Raw genomic sequence first — 21,056 nt, 5'->3', positions numbered from 1 at the left:
ACCGTTTTGATTAAATAACTAACCAAGCTGGGATTAATTATTTTTTTCTTTAAGAACAATTATTAATTTTGGTAGTTAAGCCCCTACATTATGATAATGACAAATACATTCGATATATGAATTTAGGCCAGTTCTCTTGGCATTGCATTCGATCGAGTTACCATAGGGTTAGGGTTCATTTATGTCAGTGCTCTTGGCATCGTTTTTGATCCAGTCGACATAGGGATAGCAATCATGCCAGTCACACACACACACTGGCTAGCCATTATCTAAGACCGAAATTAAGCAGACATATTTTCTATTCGGAAGTACCAAAAAAAAAAAAAAAACAAGAAACATGTCATCTAGATTCAAGTCGAGAATTCCGGAACGCGTTAGAAACTCGCTAACGGTACTGGATGGTCCAAACTCGCGAATTTCCCGCATCCGTGATGCCGCGCTACCAAGTCGCAGTTCGCTGAGCCGCTCCCATATGCCGCTGCCGATCAGCAACACGCTGAGCGGTCTGGTGAAGCCAGTGTCGCCGAAAGCTGTATTCAAGAAAACGCTAACGGAAGAGGACGCGGTGATCCGCTCACTGGTGCGACGCTCAAAACCGCTGGCAGTACGTGGCAATCGTACATCCTTTCGTCGCATTCAGTTGGCTCACGCTGCTCCGATTGGCGATTCTCCCGTGCTATTGAAAGCCAACGATAGCTTTTGCAGCGCCGATTTCCGGCTGCAAAAACCAATAAAAGAGGCAATTCCGGCTGACCCAGAGAAGGATCCTGCCGCTAGCAGGACAGCAAAGAGCCTGCTGGATCTGGTGGCCGGACGAAGGCAACCGGGTATGGAACAAATGCGTTTCCTTTGCAGCGATCATCGGCTGATCAATGTGCCCACTCCCCTGATGTATCGCCATTCGCGGATAATGAGCCATTTGGAAATGGAGGTGCAGCCCATTCCGCTGCGATCCATTCGATCGGTGACGCTGCTACGCGTGATCATGTGGATGCACAAGAAGACTCTATGCGCAAACGGAAATGAGAAAGTCGCCGAGGCGACACCTACAGTTGAGACGTTCATTAGCGACATCCGCGAAGGAAACGGAAACGCGAGTAGCGAGACCAGCTGTCAAATCAGTGAGATTACTCAAGGTAATGCTCAACGTACGGTAAATTTAACAAGTCAGATTCTCGGCGAAAAAATCGAAAATGATTGCTCAGAAATACTGAAGAATATAGAATTATATAATGATAATACACCGATTAGAGGTGAAGATACCGAGAACAGTTGTGAAAGCAATAGTGAAGGTGTTGATGAAGAGGCAGATGTTACTAGCATTCAAGCAAGCGACTCCAAGGAATGTTTTGAAAATAACATGCAAAATCCAGAAAATGTTATGAAATGTAATGTTAACAAACAAAACGAAAATCAAAAAAACGATAGCTGCACAATTATAAATGAAACTAATGGACAGCTAGTCGTATATAATCCAAACATTCAATTAATTTCAAAAAACAAAAGCACAAACAAAAGTAGTACAGATTGCACGAAAGATACAATTAATGAATTCACAAAAGTAAATGGTAACCGTCAAGTTGGTTTTGTAATTGCAAAAAAAATTACCGACATTGACAAAGACAATATCACAGAGATAAAAACTGGCGAAGATGAACTCATTATCGAACGTGGAATCTGTTGCTCAAGAAGTGAGGATAATATCGTAATTCATGCCAATGTGATGCAAAATTTTTGTAAACGATGTGGGATTATCAGGTGCGCAGGTGACAATGCCAACGATGATCAATGCGTTGCTGACTTGAATGAAATGAAGCGTTCCTCATATCTTCTGTGCTCCTGGGAGGAGCGATTGTTGGGCAACGAACTGTACCAGCTGGTGGAGATTATCCTGGCGTCTCATTACTTGGGCATCGAGTCGCTGACAATGAACGCCATTCATCATTTCTGTGAGCTAATGGCTCAAAGGACTCGCTCGGAATGCTGCCTGATGCTGAGGATCAAGACACGATTGGCGGGTGATAACCACTGTCCGTTGATCAGGGAGTCACTGTCGCTGGGATGTCACCGAAATAATCAAGCAGATGGGTCCGAAAGTGAGGAGGAGCAATTCGAACCCAATAGCCGCATAGCCAGGATCTTCAGGAAGCACCGACCGAACGGACGGGCAGCTATTGGAGGTGGAATGGGTGATGGACTTTATGAAAATAAGCCTCGCAGTCGCAACCATTAGGACGGTTTCCAATCAAGAACATGAACTCATAACTTTTGGATTGTATACGCAATATACTTTTGTACTTTTATTGTTTCTATTTTCTCATTTCTTAATTTAGTGTGTGTTTTTTTTTAATGGTTGGTGCTTATGGTTTTAGCTTATTCACCCATGCTCGTCCCATTTATTTTCTACCATCATTTTGATGATTTATTTAATTGCGAAATAACTGCGAGGCCGTGGGTTGCAAAATGCTTAGAAGACACACGTCAGAGTCGATTAATCCGCTGGCAAGGGGGCAAACTCAACTTTTTGCTCGATCAAAGCCGCAATAACGAAAAACATTCTGATTAAATATTGCACTGAAATATATGCACTTAGCTCATTGCTAGCATTTAGATGTTGATTTGCATAAAAACCTGCAATATATATTTTTTTAATATTTTTAAATAGCAGCAGAAAATATCTGTAAGAGTCAGTTATCATTTTTTTTCTATGCTTAATTTTTTTTTACAAATCATGTTAGAAGAACTTCAGCTCTAATGCATTAAGTTTTAGGAGAAACTAGCATAAATACACACAAAATATTGCTTCAATTTGCGATTTGTTCTCAGTGCACCTGTGGCATAATTAGCTCGCCAAGAAATGGTTGGGCTCCGAATCGAGTGGGTGGTGAATGATGTGGACTATCTCTACAGGCGATGTGCGGCAATTAAGCGATAAAATATGCAACAAGCCAATTATGCGCACATTAAATGGCCACGACCAGCGCTTTTCCACCGTTTTCCCCCACATCAATGGGTCGAAGTTCAGGTAGCGCCGCATTTGTTTCTACCAACAACACGTTCGCCTCACCCAAATTTCACCACAATTTCTACAGTTTTTCCGGTTGCTACCTCTCCTTATGGCCAAAAAGTTTATGGTACAACTTGTTTGGCTTGCTGAAAAGGTCATGCCGCATTAATTTTAGATGGCATTGCCGCGAGTTTTCAAGTTTTTAGCGACTTTGCACATAAGCCGTTAAGCAGAAGATGCCATGAGGACATACAAAAAAAAAAAAAAAAAAACCACAAAACAGGACACTGGCCAATGTGCCTGGCACCTCGAAGGAGATCCTTGCGCGTCTAACGTTTTTCGGAAAAGTAGGCGGGGAAACCCAAGTTTTCTCTCACTGCCAATCGTACTGAGTACGCGTATGGCCTTCTGCTGTTTATGCCAACTTATCTGCAGTTTTCTTTGAAATTGCATTCTTACCTTGCGGGTTAATTTATAATGGCAAACTTTACCCTTTTGGTTGGATAACTTCAAGTTTTGTTTTCAAATTCGGAATGCAATTGAAGTATAGTCTTATTCGGCTTTTTGGGCGATTTTACATGTCTGTTGTGTATTGTTATGAATCTTTTGGCATATTTCTAGAGTCAAGGAAAAAAAGCAATATATTTCATAATCAAGGAAGCAACACATTATGCACAAGATCTTTTCTTCAAAAACTGAATATAAATAGTGACCATCTTTGATGTATAATAATTGTGTACATATATGTGAGTAGTTTACTTATATAGCAATTGTGTGTCTATTTTTTTCACTGCTAATTGGTAATGGAAAATTCCCTCACCAAAAATAACTTCTTTATATAGATAAACGTTCGCTGGTGAAGCCCCAGTAAAATCCGACTTGGGCGAAGTTCAAGGACCCGATCCGACTGTTTTAATACGTAACTAAAATTATGGAGAACAATATAAAAGACGTCGGGCAATGCGACAAAGGGAAATTTAATAGACCTAACGACGCCATCATAATGAAGCTATGGCAAACACACGCCTGTACACACACACACACACGCACACACATATTTATGTATCGGTGTGTGTGTGTGAGCGGCCATTTTTATTTCTGTAACACGCATACGCCCCGTGGTCTGAAATGTTGTTTTTTGTTGTTTTAGTGGCGTCGTCGTCTCCTTTTGTTATTGTTGCCAAATCGCGTGAGCACCTTAAATGCCTGAATTTATTCGTGACCCGCAGCAAAAGTAAAGAATGAACTTCGATTACTTTTCGTGGCAACAGGTTGATTTGAACCGCCAACAGTCCGTTCGTTTTCATTTCTATATCATTTGCTTCGTTTTTGGCCATTGCCGTTGCTAATGAAAATCCACACGAAACTTGTAGACAAGTTTTTATATACTCATTACGCTCGTAAAATGTGAGGCATATGCCTTTCTGTGGAGAACTTAAAAGACTTTTACATCATCTTGGGATCATTTGATTTAAATAAAATTTGTAAAAAAACGCACTTCAGAAAGTGAAAAAGTGTTTTAAATCATTTGATTGCAAAGCTATAGATGCCTTTTATTAAAGCGTTCATACTAATGATTTCGATTTCGCTTACTCCTGCACTTTTCCTAGTCCTTGTATTACTTCATCGCTTTGTGCCATTTTCTGCAATTTAACAGTTGATATTTCTCGTTAGCGGTAATGTATAGCAAGTCGGTGCTATAACTACCCCCGATAACCCCCGGCTTATTCCCGCCACCAAATGCCCTTAAGCCGCAACTTTGATAAAGGAGAAACTTTTGTCTACCGCAAGCAAAATGAAAATCGTCCATTGAACTGTGGGCTTGGCCCAAGTCACCACCATCCAACAACCCATCCACCCACTCTGTCATTTAATCCATTTCAAAGTTTTCTGCTCGGTTCCGCGCTCGCCACATTCAACAATGTTCCGTCTGTCAGCGCAGCGAGTTCGCTTGATTCATCAGAAGACATGGCCTCGCCTCGGAAATCGTGTTGGCTCCTCTGGGAGAACGGCTGTGCAAGTAGTGGGGTGGAAAATGGGGTGGAGGGGGTCGGTGGCGATGCCTTGCCGCATATCAAACACCAAATCTAGTGGATTCCCATTAGGAATCGGCGGATTATCCATTTTAATTGATTAAACACAATGGCGAGATTTGGCAAGGGAAATGCGTGGTTCAAATTTTAAACTGTGACCGCAACGAGTCCAAATCCCTCGACAATTTTCATTTCATTGAAGGCTAAATTCTTTGCTAATCTTTTTACTAATCGCAAATGCGTGTAGGCAGTGTTGTGCATTATTTATACTTAATGTTTCATTTGATTTAAAAATGTGCAAATGTAAGCGTGTAAAATAGATTTATTTCATTTACTCACAAATAAAATGAGCCACTGGAACTGGCCTTATTAATCTGATACGGACTGTATTGCGCTGTCTGTGTGATTAACGTACAGCAAAGCTCATTCCAAATGATTTATTGAGTGCTGTCTCCTCGCCCGCCGTTTTTCAACCCCCCAATGATCATTTCCATTCAGTGGCGCACATTGAGTATACGCCCCGTGTGACCGCAGCACAGCAACAATTGCATATTGTACTTAATATGATGAATATATGTATGTATGTGGATGTTGGGCGAAAATTATGTACATAATGAGGGCGGTCGAGTTGAGTTGAGTGGCGGGGCATAAAGTCGTAGTCATTGTTGAGCCTGGCCAAGTGGCACAAATGGAAGCAGTCACTCAGTCAAGGAGAAGTACGGCAATAATGAAAATAAAACAACAAACAATGAGGAGCAATAACACAACAACAAAAAAAAACACAAAAACAAAAAACGAGAATGAGAATGAGAGAAAAAAACAAGAGAAGCCAATCAAACAGTCAGCGGTTGTCAATTAAACTTAATTATGTTGTACAGACGAGCACACAGGCTTTGCAAGATGTCGTGGCGACTTGCCACGACAGCAGCTTTCCACCACCCAGAGCTTGCCACGCCCCACGAATTTCCACGCCTCCCACTTTTTGCCCGTCAAAAATTGTGTGTAAATTGAAAGCTTTAACAAAACTAATTGAGCACAGCAAGGAAAATGGATGGAAAAACATACAAACTGATTTGATTGCGTGGACGCGGATTTAGCTGAAAGCACTAGATGATTTCGTTTGTCGTACAGACGCTCAAAAATGTTTCATAACTGAAAATAATAGCTATCTGCAATTATTAAAAACTATCTTTTCTAAAAGTAGGCATACTAATAGTTACAAAACTAGCATTGAAAAGACCAAAATTAGTTACAATCGTTCACAAATTAGCGCAAAACTACTATTGAAAAAGCGAATCTAAATTGACTGCCCTTTTGTATTAATTTTTCATCCAATTTACTTCCCATTCTGCCGCTTAATCATTTCTTAACCCTTTTGGTTCTTCCTTGCTTTTCCAAACCATTCAATAGTTATGTCCATGTCCTTTTTTTACCACCCCCTTTTTTTATACACCTTATCGTCTGTGGAAAACCTGCAAAAGGACGACTCGCATTAATTAGGTGTGGGTGGAGTGCAAATAGGACTAAAGTGTGCCGAGGAATGAAATGCAGGAAAGCGAATAAATAATAAATGAAACACACAAATCCAGTTGCATAGCCCCATATGCATTTTACATGCGATTGGCCACTAAATAAATAAATAAATTGATTTTATTTTCCCCTATTTAATTGTTACACACGTATGTGGAATATGTTGCCAATATGTTTTTGATTTATTTATTTGAATGCCTTCTTTCAGGCAGAATAATTGCCGTAATTATATTTTACATTTGCGTATTGTTATTGCGATTTGAACTATAGAAGCTTAATAAGCGTTCGTAATGCAATATAGCATTTAGCATATTTTATGCACATAGTGCTGGAGCTATTTTAAAAGAATCTTTATAAACTTGTTTTTAATAATTATTTTTCTCCGCATTCAAAGTAATTTACAATTTGTATGTAATTTCCATTTAATATAATGAGTCTAATCGAGTTTTTCCCCTCATTTTGTTCTCTATATTTTTTACAGGTAAGCACAACGATTCGAGAGGAGAAGACAAATAACAGCACAAGTATAAATCGTTAGGGCTCCGGGGCTGGATGAAGTGTCAACCTAGTTAAACATCCGACGCTTATCCTTCAGAGGAAAAGCACAACCTCCGCCCAAAACCCCAAACCACGCAACAGATTTCCCGTGGAAGGCCACTTTGTGCTGCCCGCAGGCAGCTTCCTCCGAATTAGCTGCCAAGCAAAAATTGACGTTTATTGTTTTTAGAATTTTTATGAGCTCCACTCGAGCAGCAAAAAAAAAAGCACAGAAATAAGGACGAAAAAATCGTACGACGTAGGGCGGTCTGTGGAAAAGCCAGAGATCAATAGCCAAAACGCTTGGCACGTTCGTCGTCGCCAAGTGGGCACGAAAAGCGTTTCACCAAATCACGCATACGACTGGTTGGCAGTACAGTGCGTTCCATGTGTATTGTTGGAAAGTGTGTCAATTTAATTGCGAGCGAAACGAGACTGGGTAATTATGATTTGTGGATAACATCGAGAGCGACTTGTTCGACAATCAAATCCGACAATTATCTAAAGTGTTTACACCACTTAATGTGATTATATTGTACAATATTCACTTGGTTGTTGTTTTAGGTATTCTCTAAAAATTTTTAATGATTTTTCTTTTTTTTTTTCAAATAAGATAATCTGACTATTATCAGATAGACTTATATATTAATAATTTGGATAGGCACTTCGATGAGGACTGTATGTCCTAGAATCCCTTTCCAGCTAAAGGTTTTTAGCCCAAGTTTTCACAGCGAAGTATCACGCATACGCAGTGTGTGTTGCGTCGAGTGAAAATCGTTGCCTACTTTTTGGGGCCAGGCGAATGCATGTCTTGGCCTTCGCTGGTCTAAGCTGCTTTATGCGGCGGCAGCAGCTTTGATTTAGTTCACTTAGATACGCACATACACATATGCACACAGAGTTAGAAGACACGTGGATTTGTGACCTGAAATTATATTTCATTTTTATTTGCGACTCCCACTGAGGCAAAGGCATAGGAAAAAAGAAATGAAGGAAACCCTTTGCCTCTGCTGTTTTTTATGATTGTCTTGAGGATTTTCGTTTTACATTTGTATGAATTTTTAATATGCCAAGGAATAAAACAACAATGCGGGCCAAGAAGCCAGGAAAGCATAAATATCAAACAGCCAAAAGCGAAAAGAAATCGGAATCGGAATCAGCATCAGCATCAGAATCAGAAACCGTCAAAGGCGAAGCAGCAAATATAAAGATAAAAAGGAATATCAAGCCAAATAAACCTTAAGGACATTGTAATATTAATTCAAACGGACATACACAAAAGTCAGACCAAAATAAAAAAAAAAAAAGGGAAGCACACATTCAGCAACTTGAAACGGTCTTAAGGCTTTCGTCCTTTTTATTTCTTTTGTGGCTTATAAATGCTACTCCCACACAAACATACACGCACACGCTCATGAAATTGGAATTGTATAGAGGTAAAAATCTGCCAGAAATTTCACAAAGTAATACGCCGACCAAAGATTATCAATGGGGAGAACTCTGTGCATTTGAAAATGAATCCAAAAATCCCTGTAAATTTACAAAAAAAATTCACTTGCTGTCAAATGAAATGCTCCGTTTGGTTTCCTTGACAAAAGGTTTCACATTCGCCATGAGCAAACAGAGATTTTAAATGCCTCGTTTATTCCCGAGAAAACCGAGGACAGAATTTAATAAGAGAGAGCACAGAAAATTCCTTTATTATTAGCCAAGCAAAATGTGTATTTAAACGCTCGTGTTGTACTCGTACATCATATACATATATATATTGTTCTCCACTTGATTTCATTTATATGTATTCAGCTCGCGAATGTTCAGCAAGTAAGCGAATTTTAATTGCCTCTATAAAAAAAAGGGCAAATGGCGGGCAAGAATGTTTTGTGGCATTCGAAAAAAAGCATGGAAACTGGCTCAATTGTTGTTCGCCTCTCTTGGTCTTTTAAGCTGCCAAGAATCCTGCAAAACTTTTACGCACAAAAGCTGAAGCTTTTCAACTCTAAACAATATTGCCCCATTATATATTTTATGCTGCTAACCAAGAATAGTTTCCATTTCAGCGATTATCGTTAGACTAATTGCAGGTTAAACAGGAAATTTAATCATCAGCAATTGGTAGATAGCATACATTTAGCAATTTATTGTCCACATTAAAAACAGCTAAAAGCGTTTAAATATCACGCTAAAAATGCTTTGTTGCGTTGCGTTTAAAATGAATACAAATTTTCAGTATGATTTCGGATTATCTCTGAGCACTAGACGAGTTGCCTTCGGGGCAACTGATATGGGAGTTTGGTATTCAGGAGTCTGCTCGTATCCTTGCATAATACACACATGCTCGCAAGGAGGACATTGTTGCCAAAGTATGCAATAAGAATAACCATTTCCCCAGACGCTTAAACTGACCTTACTCAAGTGCCAAACTCACACACACACACATCGAGAGGGTGGAAAAAGTCCTTGGACTCCACTGCCAACAACTTATGTTTGCCACCCTTTCGTCAAGGTTTTCCTTTTGCTTTCCCAGTTTTTCCATCTATAAAGTTTTCAAGCAAGATGGACTGGAAGCCATAATATTATTTACATATCCTTGGTATCCCACGATTAACATATGCTTAAAGTGTGCGTGTCTAGCAATAAAAAAAAAACATTTCACGGTGGCAGTCAAATTGAAGTTGCGCTTACTATTAATTATATTTAATATAATTGCATTTTTTATTAGTCTATTCAATGTTATTGTTTCATGACCACCTTAATCAACTCTCATTTCCCATTTACATAAATTATGCTGTGCTGCCACGCACATTTTTTTTTTAATATTTCAATGTTATCTGTTAATCATTAGTCACAAGTATTTATATATGAAATCCACCTGTTAAAAAGTGTCATATATATTTTATATATATTCACCTATTAGCATAATTGAAAAATCAAATTTAAAATCACATTGCAATGCAATTATTAAAATGTGTAATGCAATGAGCTGAGAATTGGTAATGCCATGCAAATAAGGGAAATTTTGTAAAAAAAATATTGCGTTTGGTGAATTTTTTGTGTTATTTGCAAATCATAATGTATAAAAATAAAATCAGTTGTTGAAATGAGTGGATTTTCACTCTAGTTTCGCTATTGCGTTAATTTCAACTGACAACCCGCTGTTGATGGTGACACATTTATGGCACACATCACGCACATTTGCGGCTCCTTTGGGTCAAAGTGGCTTGTCGTTTGCATCCAGCTGTGCTTTCCCCGTTTTTCCCCCGACAATTTTCCGTTCCCTTTTGCCTTTAAAGTTGCGGTTTTCCCACCGAAAGGAAATTGAAGGCGAATCGGTTGAAGTCTCCAGCTGCGTTGAGTTTTCGCCATCTATTGCCAGCAGACCTTAAAGTCAACCAGACATTTTTTCAAGGACCTGAACGTGGGCGTGCACTTGGGAAAATAATATATTCAAGTAGTGGAATTAAATAGAAAAATATTAGAAAATATTTCTTATTGTTTCTTAATGTTATTTTTGCGTCGGCTGAAAGTGGCCAGCATTTGTTCAACAGCAACTAGAAATGCTTTGTGGTCCAAATTTACTATAACTTTTAGTGGCTCGCTTTTATCGCTTCTCTTCTTTTTTTGGGGGGAGGGGCTCTTGACGTCTCGCAGCGAATTGATTTTCCATGTAAGCACATTAAGAGTGTTTTCGCAATTTGCCTGTGGCTCAGTTAGTCAGTTCATCAATCAGTCAATCAAGCCAGCAAGCCAGCCAACCAGTCAGTCAGTCAACCAGTTCCCATGTCTGTTATTACAGGACAACATAAAAACTTGTGTTGCTGGGTTGCATGGGTACATGGAAAATCGTTTTTCCACCGCACAAGTGTATGTGTGTGTGTGTGTGAGTCACATCAAGTTAAATGGAGGATGGTAAAAGACGCAAAGTATTCATTTCATTTTACTTTCGGTTTCTTGTCGAACTGAAAAACTGTAAAACAATCAAAAGGACATAATTGAATTGCATAACTTTTAGCGACTGTATGCCTTTTTCGGTGGGAAAATCGGGGAGAGAAACGAGAAACGGAAGTGAAAAACATCCCTGCCTACCGCTGAAAACTTTTGTCATTTCCATATCCCCAACATATCCGCGACTGTTGTCAAAGTTTGTCTCGAAACTACACGACAAGTGCCAGGGAAAACATTTAAAAATACTGCAGTTTTAAAGTTTTAATTGCTGGAAATGTTACAGATTTTCGTTCGTATTTATTTATGTTTATTTTGAACAAATAAGTAGGTCGCAAGATATCCATTTACTTTTATTTTTAACTTACTTGGCTGTTAACATTCCAATGAATTGAGTTTTCTGGTTTTCCATTGTTGGTCTTGAACAAAGGATATTCGTTAGTATTCAATAACTTAATTATTTGTTATACCATGCTAGCTTAATAAATCATTTAAAAATGCGTAGGAAAAACCCCTTAATCGAATAAACTAATTTGGAGCGCTCAATCCTTCGTGGGTATTTTAAAAACCACGTTTTATGTTTAATTAATTTATCCGCCTTTCCTTTCCTTTTTTTTTTGTTTTGTTTTAACACAATCCAATAAATTTATACGCCACCACTAAAAACCACTTAATATGGTTAAGCCCCACGGGGCCATAGCTATTTTTACTCCTTTGTCGATCTTTTGTCATCCATAATTGAATGAGCAGCGGCAACTAGCTATCAGCGAAAGGAATGGAATCTGGCTACATATATACATAGATATATGCAATATTTATTGGCGGCAAACAAGGTAGAATGAAGCGTGTATGTTGACCCGAATCGATTGTATAGGATCTATATTGAATTTCAAGTGTTGCACAATGCTGTTACGATTTTTGTTTCGCCTGCTCCGTGCAATTTTCACGCTCTTGCGCTTTTCAGTTTTTCGGTTTTCGTAACCTCTTCGTTCCTCGCTTATCATCTGCCCTTTTTTCCCGTACTTTTTATTTCAGTTTCTTTTTTGGTCTGGGTGTTTTATTTCATCGCCCTTTGCGACAATGTCGCTGCAGGATATTGTGCGTTAAAATCTGTCAACAGAAATTCAATTACATTTTGCACTCACTGCTGTTGTTATTATTATTGTTGTTGCTTTTGTTGTTGTTGTTGTGCGTGCCTCGTCTACGTCGCTTTCTTTGCAGCCGTCTCGCTCGCTGGCCGGCTATTGCCATCTCTGTCGTTGTCATTGTCAGCTTACAACTGTTACAACATGGCGGCGGGTTGCCTTTTTATGGCTGCAACTGCTGTTCATCTCCTGCCTCGTTATGCGCCTCCTCATCCGCCTTCATTTGCCGCGTCTATCCCCCTTTTATCCCTATTTCTTCACCCTTTACACGGAGAGAAAATATAGGTTAATCTTAGAGTCCATTCATTGGACATGAGGAGAAATCTTAAATAAACTTTCTGCGATTGCCAAATAAGTTTTGGAAAATTCTTTGATTTTGATTTTTCCCGTGCATTTTGGCCACATTGCTTGGTGTTTTTAAGTGCTTTCTGTTTAAACATCGCCGCAGCCGTCGACAGCGGGATTGAGTCATGGACTCCTTCACTTTCTGTCTCTGATTCTCTGCCACTCGCCCACTCTTTCCCTTGCTCCCGAGTCCTTGGAGGCGACAGGATAAGTACGACTACCACTACCACTACCACTACAACTACGACTACGAGTACAAGGACAAGTACAAGTGGCTGACACGAGCGGGCAATGAATCCGTCAAGTGCTTGGGCGGCATACAGACATTTAATCTCTCTATCGATTTACCACAGATCTCAGATAGCGAGCAACATTTTGTTTTCGCCAAGTGAGACATTGCAGTTCGCAGGATGTGTGATGATAATCCCAATGAGTCATTCATACAACTAAAATATTTTATGATTTCTTATACCTTGTGAGTATGTATATTAAAGTATGACAACCAGTTTTGGGCAAGGCAACTTTTAATTCCAATCTTGAACTTTTCAAACACTCAAATTAGCACTGGTTTTATTGCCAACTTCTTTGCGCCAATTGTATGTACTTGTTGTGTTGCGAGATAAACGTTCTGGCGACTTAATACTGAATTTGGCTTAAATGCTGCCACACTTGCAACCCGACCTTTCTTGGCCATACTTTAAATTAATCCGCCATTTTCAGCTGACCCCACCGCCAAGGAAGCGGGCCAAAAGGGCGAAGCTTAGCGGTTTACAGCCTTGGGCGCCAGCCATATAGCATAATGCTTTATACGCTTAGACATCCAGCCAGTTAGTTCGCCTGCGATTATTTCCGCTAATAGCGAACAATGCATTTTTTAGCGGGGATTTGGTTTTGGATTACACAAGGAGAAGACAGGCAGGAAGTCGCCCTCCGACGATGACGACGCTGTTCCTGTTCCTGGTGGAGGTGGTGGTGGATCGATGGTCGATGGTGCGGTATATTGTGATTTCCGAGCTGCTATGCTCTATGGCATTAATCGATTTTACTGCATTTTGCCTAGCTGGATTGCCAACTAAGAGGATTTCGCCCGGACTTCCCTCAGAGCGCTCACAATTCGACGGTCAATTCAATCACTGCCAGGGAATTTGATTTTTAATAAGCTGAAGCGCAATACAGCTCTGCCTTTGGCCTTTGAAAAGGCGTTAAAGTTCATCAATGACAATGCCGATTGAAATTATGCAAAAGCTAGAGAATCACACAAACAAATCCTGGAAAAATTGATGGCATGGTATTAAAAATCAAACGATAGAATATTCAAAATCTCTTAAATATATTTCTCTCAACTTTTGTAATCCTAGTTATTAAATTTGTGAGATGAGATTTTATTTAAGTAACATAATAAAATATGAAATTTATCTAAAGTCAGGGGAAAACAAAAATATGCTTGACTGCAATTTTCTCGGAAGAAACTTTTATCCGTAGCATGACCTTAGATTATAATCGAGTCACAGGGAAGTTCAACTGCAAATTAATAATGAGACAGTTAGCCCCCTTTTAGTTTGCTAAAGGCTTAGATTGATAGATTGAACAATGGCCAGAAAGGATGGTGAGAAGGTGAGGGCGGTGGGGTGGTGCTGGGAAAATTCAATGAAAAGTTAAATTAATAATTGAATTTCAGTTTGAGTTAGTCCCTTGGCAAAGTGCTTAAAGTTGGGCCATGGATTTGTGTTCACACTTTGACTTTTCCACACCGCTTTCACCTTTTGCTCGGTGAAAATGGGGGAAAGTTTTTAATCAGTTATGCAAATTTGTTCTTGTCTTCGTCACAGCTCTTGGCCAATTTAATTGGCTTTCCCCATTTTGTGAATTGTGCAAATATATACACAAGGTGGTGCGGTACGTCGTTCGCCAATTCAACATTTTTGCATTTTTCGCCTGCAAGTGGCTGGCATATTGATATTGATTTTTCATTGCCATTTCATTTTTTTTCCCCCACTTTCCGTTCGCTCGCTCTTATCAAATATAATATTTTATACATATTTATGGGTAGATTAAACAAATAGCGCCAACGAAATGCAACTGCATTCGGCCATAAAGCATTTTAATTGGAAATGTCGTTGAGCGGGCTTAAATTAAATGCAAGGACTTATTGATCTAGTGCAGGATGTCGTGCTCGTCCGGTGCATTTTGTGCCAGCGGTACGATTATCCCAGTTATCCACCGCAATTGCCGGTTATCATCTGCAAGTGCCACAACTTGAGTTCCGATGTCCTGCCGCAGCTGCAGCTGTCACATCTTGCAGCTGTAGTTGTAAATAGTCCTGCGAAATGCGCTCTGACATGGATATGTGTACGTGTGTGCGTCCTGGAGTCCTGCACTCAGTCACTTGCACACTCACACAAAAGAGCACAGAGCGAAAATGGTTAAAAGGACGAAATGCTAGACCATTCCTTCAACTGATTTTCAAGCTCTCATGCAGAAGATGTCCAAACACTTTAAATGAATCTAACTAACGAGTAATATATTTTAAATAATATATATGCATTAACTCAATTACCAAATATATTTTGTATTTTGGTATGAATGCGAAACCTGAGAAATATGTTTCTGTATAGTTCTAGTTATCCTTTTCGTTTCTAGTTATCCTGGTTCATCCTTTTTTTTCCAAAGGCTAACGTTTTTGGTGACATTTTTTCGGAGTGCCAGTGGACGCACACACACACCTACGCGGCAATTAATTTCGTTGCACAAACTGCAGGGGGGTGGGTGAAAAGGTCCTGTGGAAAGGACATATAGCAAGGACATTGTTTGGGACTTAGCTGGCAGCTTAACGTGGCTGAAAGCCCTGATTCGGTCAGCCAGGTAAACAGCTGCGATAACCCAAAGACATTTCATTAGACCATTAACTGTCAACTGCATGTGTCCTGTATGTCCTGCGTGCGTGCGTGTGTGTGTGTTCGTGTGTGCTTGTGTGCGTGCATGCGTATGTTTGTGGGCAGTGGGTCTCTGTGTTCTCTGTGGGCGACGAAACTTCCTCCGCCTGACAAATTGATACAAAAAATATGATTATTTATTGCCATATTCCCAGCCCACACATTTTGTCTGTCCATCCAGTTCATGGCCCGTTTCAATCTCTTTTGAATGAATCATTGCTTCTGCTCGCTTTTTTCTCGTCTTTTGTTTGCGCGCGTCTGCCACACAAAAAATAACAAATTTGTTCTTTTTTACACCTGAACGATTTCAATGGAAATTCATTTTTGGTTTTCTTTTTTTTTGCGTGTGAGTCCGTGCTGCATAATCAAGAAGTGCTCTTCAAATTTCAAATTTATCAGAGAACCTGATTTTTTCCATTCATGTTTGATTCCAAGAAATATTCTGCAATTAACTTTATTAAGGCGAAACAAAAATCTTGTTATTTTACTGATTTCAAATATCAGCAATTTGTATGTTGTGCATATACATACATAAAATGAAAAAAAAGGACACTGGCAAACAAAATCTTGTACAAGTGTGCCTAAACTAAATCTTTTGAAATAAAATCTTTTGAAATACATCTATCTGATTTAATACCAAAAATAGGTACTGTTGCAAACTTGCAGACACCAGTAAATGTGTTTTGATAACCCCAGTGATTTCTAGCTTGGCCTCAGTCTGCCGAAATCCCGTTTAAACAAGAGGCGAGAGATTACTTACGCACCTGTAGAGACTCATAATTGGTTTTGAGCGATTACCAATGTAACCCCGATATTAACAATACCATTGTCTTTGCGGACAATGCGCTCGATGGTGGACCAAGTACATATATTCGATCTGATCCGATCCCATAACAATGCCTTGCATTATGGTCAAAACAATAATTTAAATTACAAGCAAATTTCACTTACACACACGCACGTCTGTGTATATGCGGTGCATGTGTGCGCGTGGATGGCTGTAACTATGTTGTAACTGCTAACTGTCAAATTGGCTGACAGGGAAAATTGGGCGGAAAATGGGTGGCAAGGTGGGTGGGTGGTGGTGACTCTGCTTGGCTTGGCACTGGATGGCTGAAAAGCACACACACACAACCAGGCACTCGCAGGCTGGCAAACAAATAGTTTGCGTTTTGTTGACTTGACTTGCTTTCTGGCCAAGACGTTGTGTGTCTGCGTCTGTGTCTGCTTTCCCTTCTGCATGTGTGTGTGTGTGTGTGTATTTTACTGTGTTTGTGACTTTTGATTAGGCCCACTGTTTGCTCGGCGGTTACAACGTCCGACCAACGTCCTTTGCAAATATGATTTTAACCCCATCCGCAGCCTCGGTTTTCCCACTCCATTTCCACTTGCCTTTTTCCCAATTTCTGGCTTTTGTTCGATTCAATATATTGCAGTTTGCGCAAAAAAAAAATGATAATACAAATGTCATGCCATTTGAAATAAGATAACTCAGATGAGCAAATAAACAAATATATTTGAGATCATGTTTGTATATTTATATGGTTTCATAAAAGCTGATGTGCGTTAAAGTTTGAGAATCGTTTACATGTAACATAAAATCAACATTTGAATTTGTATTTTGCTCAGTGCACAATCGCCTGCATCTTAACTGTTTCACGACAATCGATGGGGTTTTCGACTCCGGATTGGGGTCTATTTCCGTATCCGGTTTGCGCTATATTTTGTTTTTTTTTTTATCAGCTTGTCGCACTCTTATTCAGCTATGTGTGTGTGCGTGTGTGTGTGCATGTGGGCTTGACAAATATTGTCTTTATTTTCTGGCTGCTCGATGCCATGCTGTTATTTTTATGTTTTTTGCCTCATTTTCGTTTTTTTTTTTTTTTTTTTTTTTTGTTTTGCAGTTTTTCTCGGCTCGTGGACATTTCATTTGACTCACAGTTATCATCATTTGTTTTGTCCGTTGACAGTGTGCGAGTGTGTGCGTGTCCTGATTATTGTTATTTGCACACGTGTGTGCCGGCATACAAACGCAAACTGCTTACCTGTCATCTCCGGCCATCTGTCTTGCCTGTCCCAGCGAAACACCCCCTCAATATCCTTTTTTTTTCTTCACACCCCTCGGGAGCCATTTGATTAATACTGCTTTTATTTAATTGAAAGTATGCGAGAAGATTTACTTGAATTAGTTACATGTGCATTCAATATTGAATGAGCAAATGTGTAAGGAGTTTCCGCTTAATGACATTTAACTTCCATCGAAGTTAAGGGGGATTTTAGCTTTAGAAACAACTTTTGTGAAATAATCGTTTATACAAATATTGAACTTTAGATACAATTAATTTTTTGAACGTTTTTCCCATGGAAATTCTCATCAGTACATACATTTTCATACATTTTACCACAGAAATCCTTAACAAAAGCACGTTCTATTTAAAATCCACAAAAAGTGAAAACTTTTGGCTAAATGCGGTGCTGTAGTTGTTAATTAGGATTGTTTAGTTTCTGAATTGGAAATGGAAAAAAACGTTAGTGTCCAATTCCCATAATTGTGAATCCCACTTGATGAAATTCTGGAAGGCATTAGCACTGCGAGAAAATAGTTGCAAGTTGAGGGAGGGGAATATTTGTTGTCCTCAAACTGTAAACAGGCAAAACAAATACGGGGTTATAACAATATAATATAATAATAATATTATTATAATATTATACACTATAGATATTATGTATATGACGATCATATTAATATTATTTTAAAATGTTGTCTTTATTTCTTGCTGTGTACATATGCCACTCCCACATAGAAAACCCCGCATTTCCATATTCGTGGCGGTTGTAGATTGAAATTTTCCAACGCGCTCTTGTTGTTTGCTAACTTTATTTATAGATTGGCCCACAGAGGGCTTTACACATGCCATCAACTTGGCCAGCTTAATAGCAATGGCAATCGTCCTGGCATCAGTGCCTCAGTCAGTCAGTCAGTAAGTCAGTCAGTCGGTCATTCAGTTATTCAGCCCGCAAAAGCTGGACCAGAGTAATTTGCATATTACCGTCCATGGACTGACATCAGTCCTTCGCCCAAAAACAAACAAAACGCGTTGCCCATAGGTGAGGAATATTGTCACAGAAACTGATGGGGAAAAGAACTAATAAAAAAAGAAGGAGGAGTAAGGGGAATGAGTGGAAGATAAAGGAGGAAATCCGAAGGAAGGTGAGCAGGAAAATGCGGAGGAGGTTGCCTTTGATTTATCGCCATAATAATCGCCGAGAGGAATCCTTGTGGGTAACATTATTTACAACTATGTTGTCCGGGAATGATGAATGATTCCAAACTAGCACCAAGGTAACCAACACACACAAAGGACCCTCACACACACACACAAACACACACGCAGACACACACAGAATATGAATACAAATACAAATAAAGGACAAATGCCCAGAGCTCATTTGCAATACAAATGTTTAAGGGCAGTAAAAGTACTTGAAGATGCGTTGACCTGTAATGGAAAAATTCAACAAATTAAATATTTTAAGTTTTTGTTCATACTTAGAAATGGCAAAATCTTACAACATGTTTAAAGCCACTTGTTTGCAGAAAATACTTAAGTTAAATTGACTTATTGGTTATTTGAACTACTTGTGATTATTTGAAACCGACTATAATCAATTATGTGCATTTAATGCTTTTACAGCAATTTGCTTGTAATTTTTGATGGCGCGATCAATGTTTTATTGACGGGCCATGAAAATTAAAATCACAATGGCTCTTACGCACACCAAAGCACTTTGGCACACACACACACACACACACATGCGGCGCACAAGCCGAAGCGTAAAATCTGAAAATCACTCGCTTAAGTAAGTTCTCTCTGCGTGCGCGTGTGTGTCTGTGTGTGTGTATGTAGGTGAGTGTGTGAGGTGTCCTAGCGGCCATAACCCAACACCACGTGCCATCTCTCTCACTCATGGTGTCTCGCTCTCTCGCTCTCTCTCTCTCTCTCGCTCTTGCACCCCCTCAAAAATCCTCAGACTTCCCACGCTTTTGTTTATTTTCGTACGCTTCGTTGGCTTGGTTTTCCGCTCTATCGTCCTGTCGTCCTGTCGCCCTTTCGTCCTGTCTCATATCTCTAGGCTTGTTTGCGCTTAGTTTGATTGAACGCTCGAAAGTATGTGGCTCCATATCTCTTTCCCCCCTCTTTTTCAGTGTATTCACTGACTGTGTGTGTGTGTGTGAGGGCTCCATTAAATCAAAGGATCAGACATTGCGTCTGGATGTTGGTCATTGGCTAGCCAGCAGATTGCTGAATGGAGATTCACTCTGTTGCTGCGATGCCAAAATATATGTTCGAAAAACTCATTTGTAAGCGTTTTAATGTTGTTTTATTGGAGTTATTCAAACTTATATTTTACATTCAATTGTACATTTCAAAAAAAGGGATAGCTTAGCAAAATATTCCGACTCTGTTAACGATCTCAGCTCATCTCTAATCATGTACGTATGTGATTTTCGTGCGAAATTTGGTAAATGGCCCAAATGGTAAATATTGAATGTGCCTAATTAGCTTTGCTGGCCAAGAGGTAAACTAAACGGAAAGAATATCAGTGTGGAAAAGTATCGCTTTGTTAGCCAGAGGCCCAGATATTGACCATTATTTAGGGCTGTTAGGCGATTTCCGCACTGAAATTGAATGTTTTCACTACCCACGAGTGTGTGTGTGAGTGTGCCCGTGTGTTGGTATGTGTGGCATATTTCTATTTAAAGTGCAACACACCAACACACACACACACATACACTCGCATACATTCAAAGGAAAGGAGTAAGGCAAAATGGAGTCGGAGTGAAAGAAGGGAAAAGGACCAGAGAACGAGCAAATAAAACGTTGCTAGCCACACGCCATTTTCATGTTGCATCCTGCCATTACCCAGACACACACACACACACACTAGCAATGAAACACACGCACACACACACACAGGAGAGAGGGTCCTGGCGCTCGCCGCATGCAAAACTGCTCGTTTATTCAACAACATAAACATTGTTGTGCACATAAATTTATACAAAGTTCTAGTTTACATACCAGGGCTAAAAAGGGGGCGGTCCTGGGGCGGGTGGGCGTAAAAAGTGGGCGGCAAGCTGGCACAGTTAACGGGTCGAATCGATATTCATATCAACCGCAAAATGTGTGTCGCTGTCGTTGTTGCAGCCCAGTTTTCAGTTTTTTTCTCTTTCTATATTTCCTTCTACGTATTGTTTTGCGGAAAAGAGGGTGAAGGCCTAAAAGTAGGCAGCACATTTTGATGCATTTAAAGGATGCGACAAGCGGCAGGACATGATGATGGCCAGGGACAGGGGCAATAACAACAATAACAACAACAAAAACTGCTGCTCGCAATTTGTCAGCACATTTTGACTTTATTTATTTTCCAAACCAAACGCCGCCTGGATCCATTGTGATAAGTCAACGCCAACAATGGCCAACAAATCCCCATAACAAATTCATTTTCGGCCATAAACGCAATGCACAAACACACACACACACACTCAATGCAAGTTGTTAAGCAGCTTTTGAATTATTAAAATTAG

General features: G+C 39.7%; 1 protein-coding gene across 1 annotated transcript; it reads left to right on the top strand.

The window, feature by feature from the left end:
- Positions 1-203: 203 nt before the first annotated feature.
- LOC6725802 lies at positions 204-5,862 on the top strand. The gene has a single exon (XM_016172649.3). The coding sequence runs from the start codon at positions 338-340 to the stop codon at positions 2,231-2,233; it is 1,896 nt and encodes a 631-aa protein (XP_016039126.1). The 5' UTR covers positions 204-337; the 3' UTR covers positions 2,234-5,862.
- Positions 5,863-21,056: the final 15,194 nt, after the last annotated feature.

Source organism: Drosophila simulans, chromosome X (genome assembly GCF_016746395.2).
Source record: "Drosophila simulans strain w501 chromosome X, Prin_Dsim_3.1, whole genome shotgun sequence".
NCBI classification, from domain to species: domain Eukaryota; kingdom Metazoa; phylum Arthropoda; class Insecta; order Diptera; family Drosophilidae; genus Drosophila; species Drosophila simulans.
This window is presented reverse-complemented; position numbering and strand designations above follow the sequence as displayed.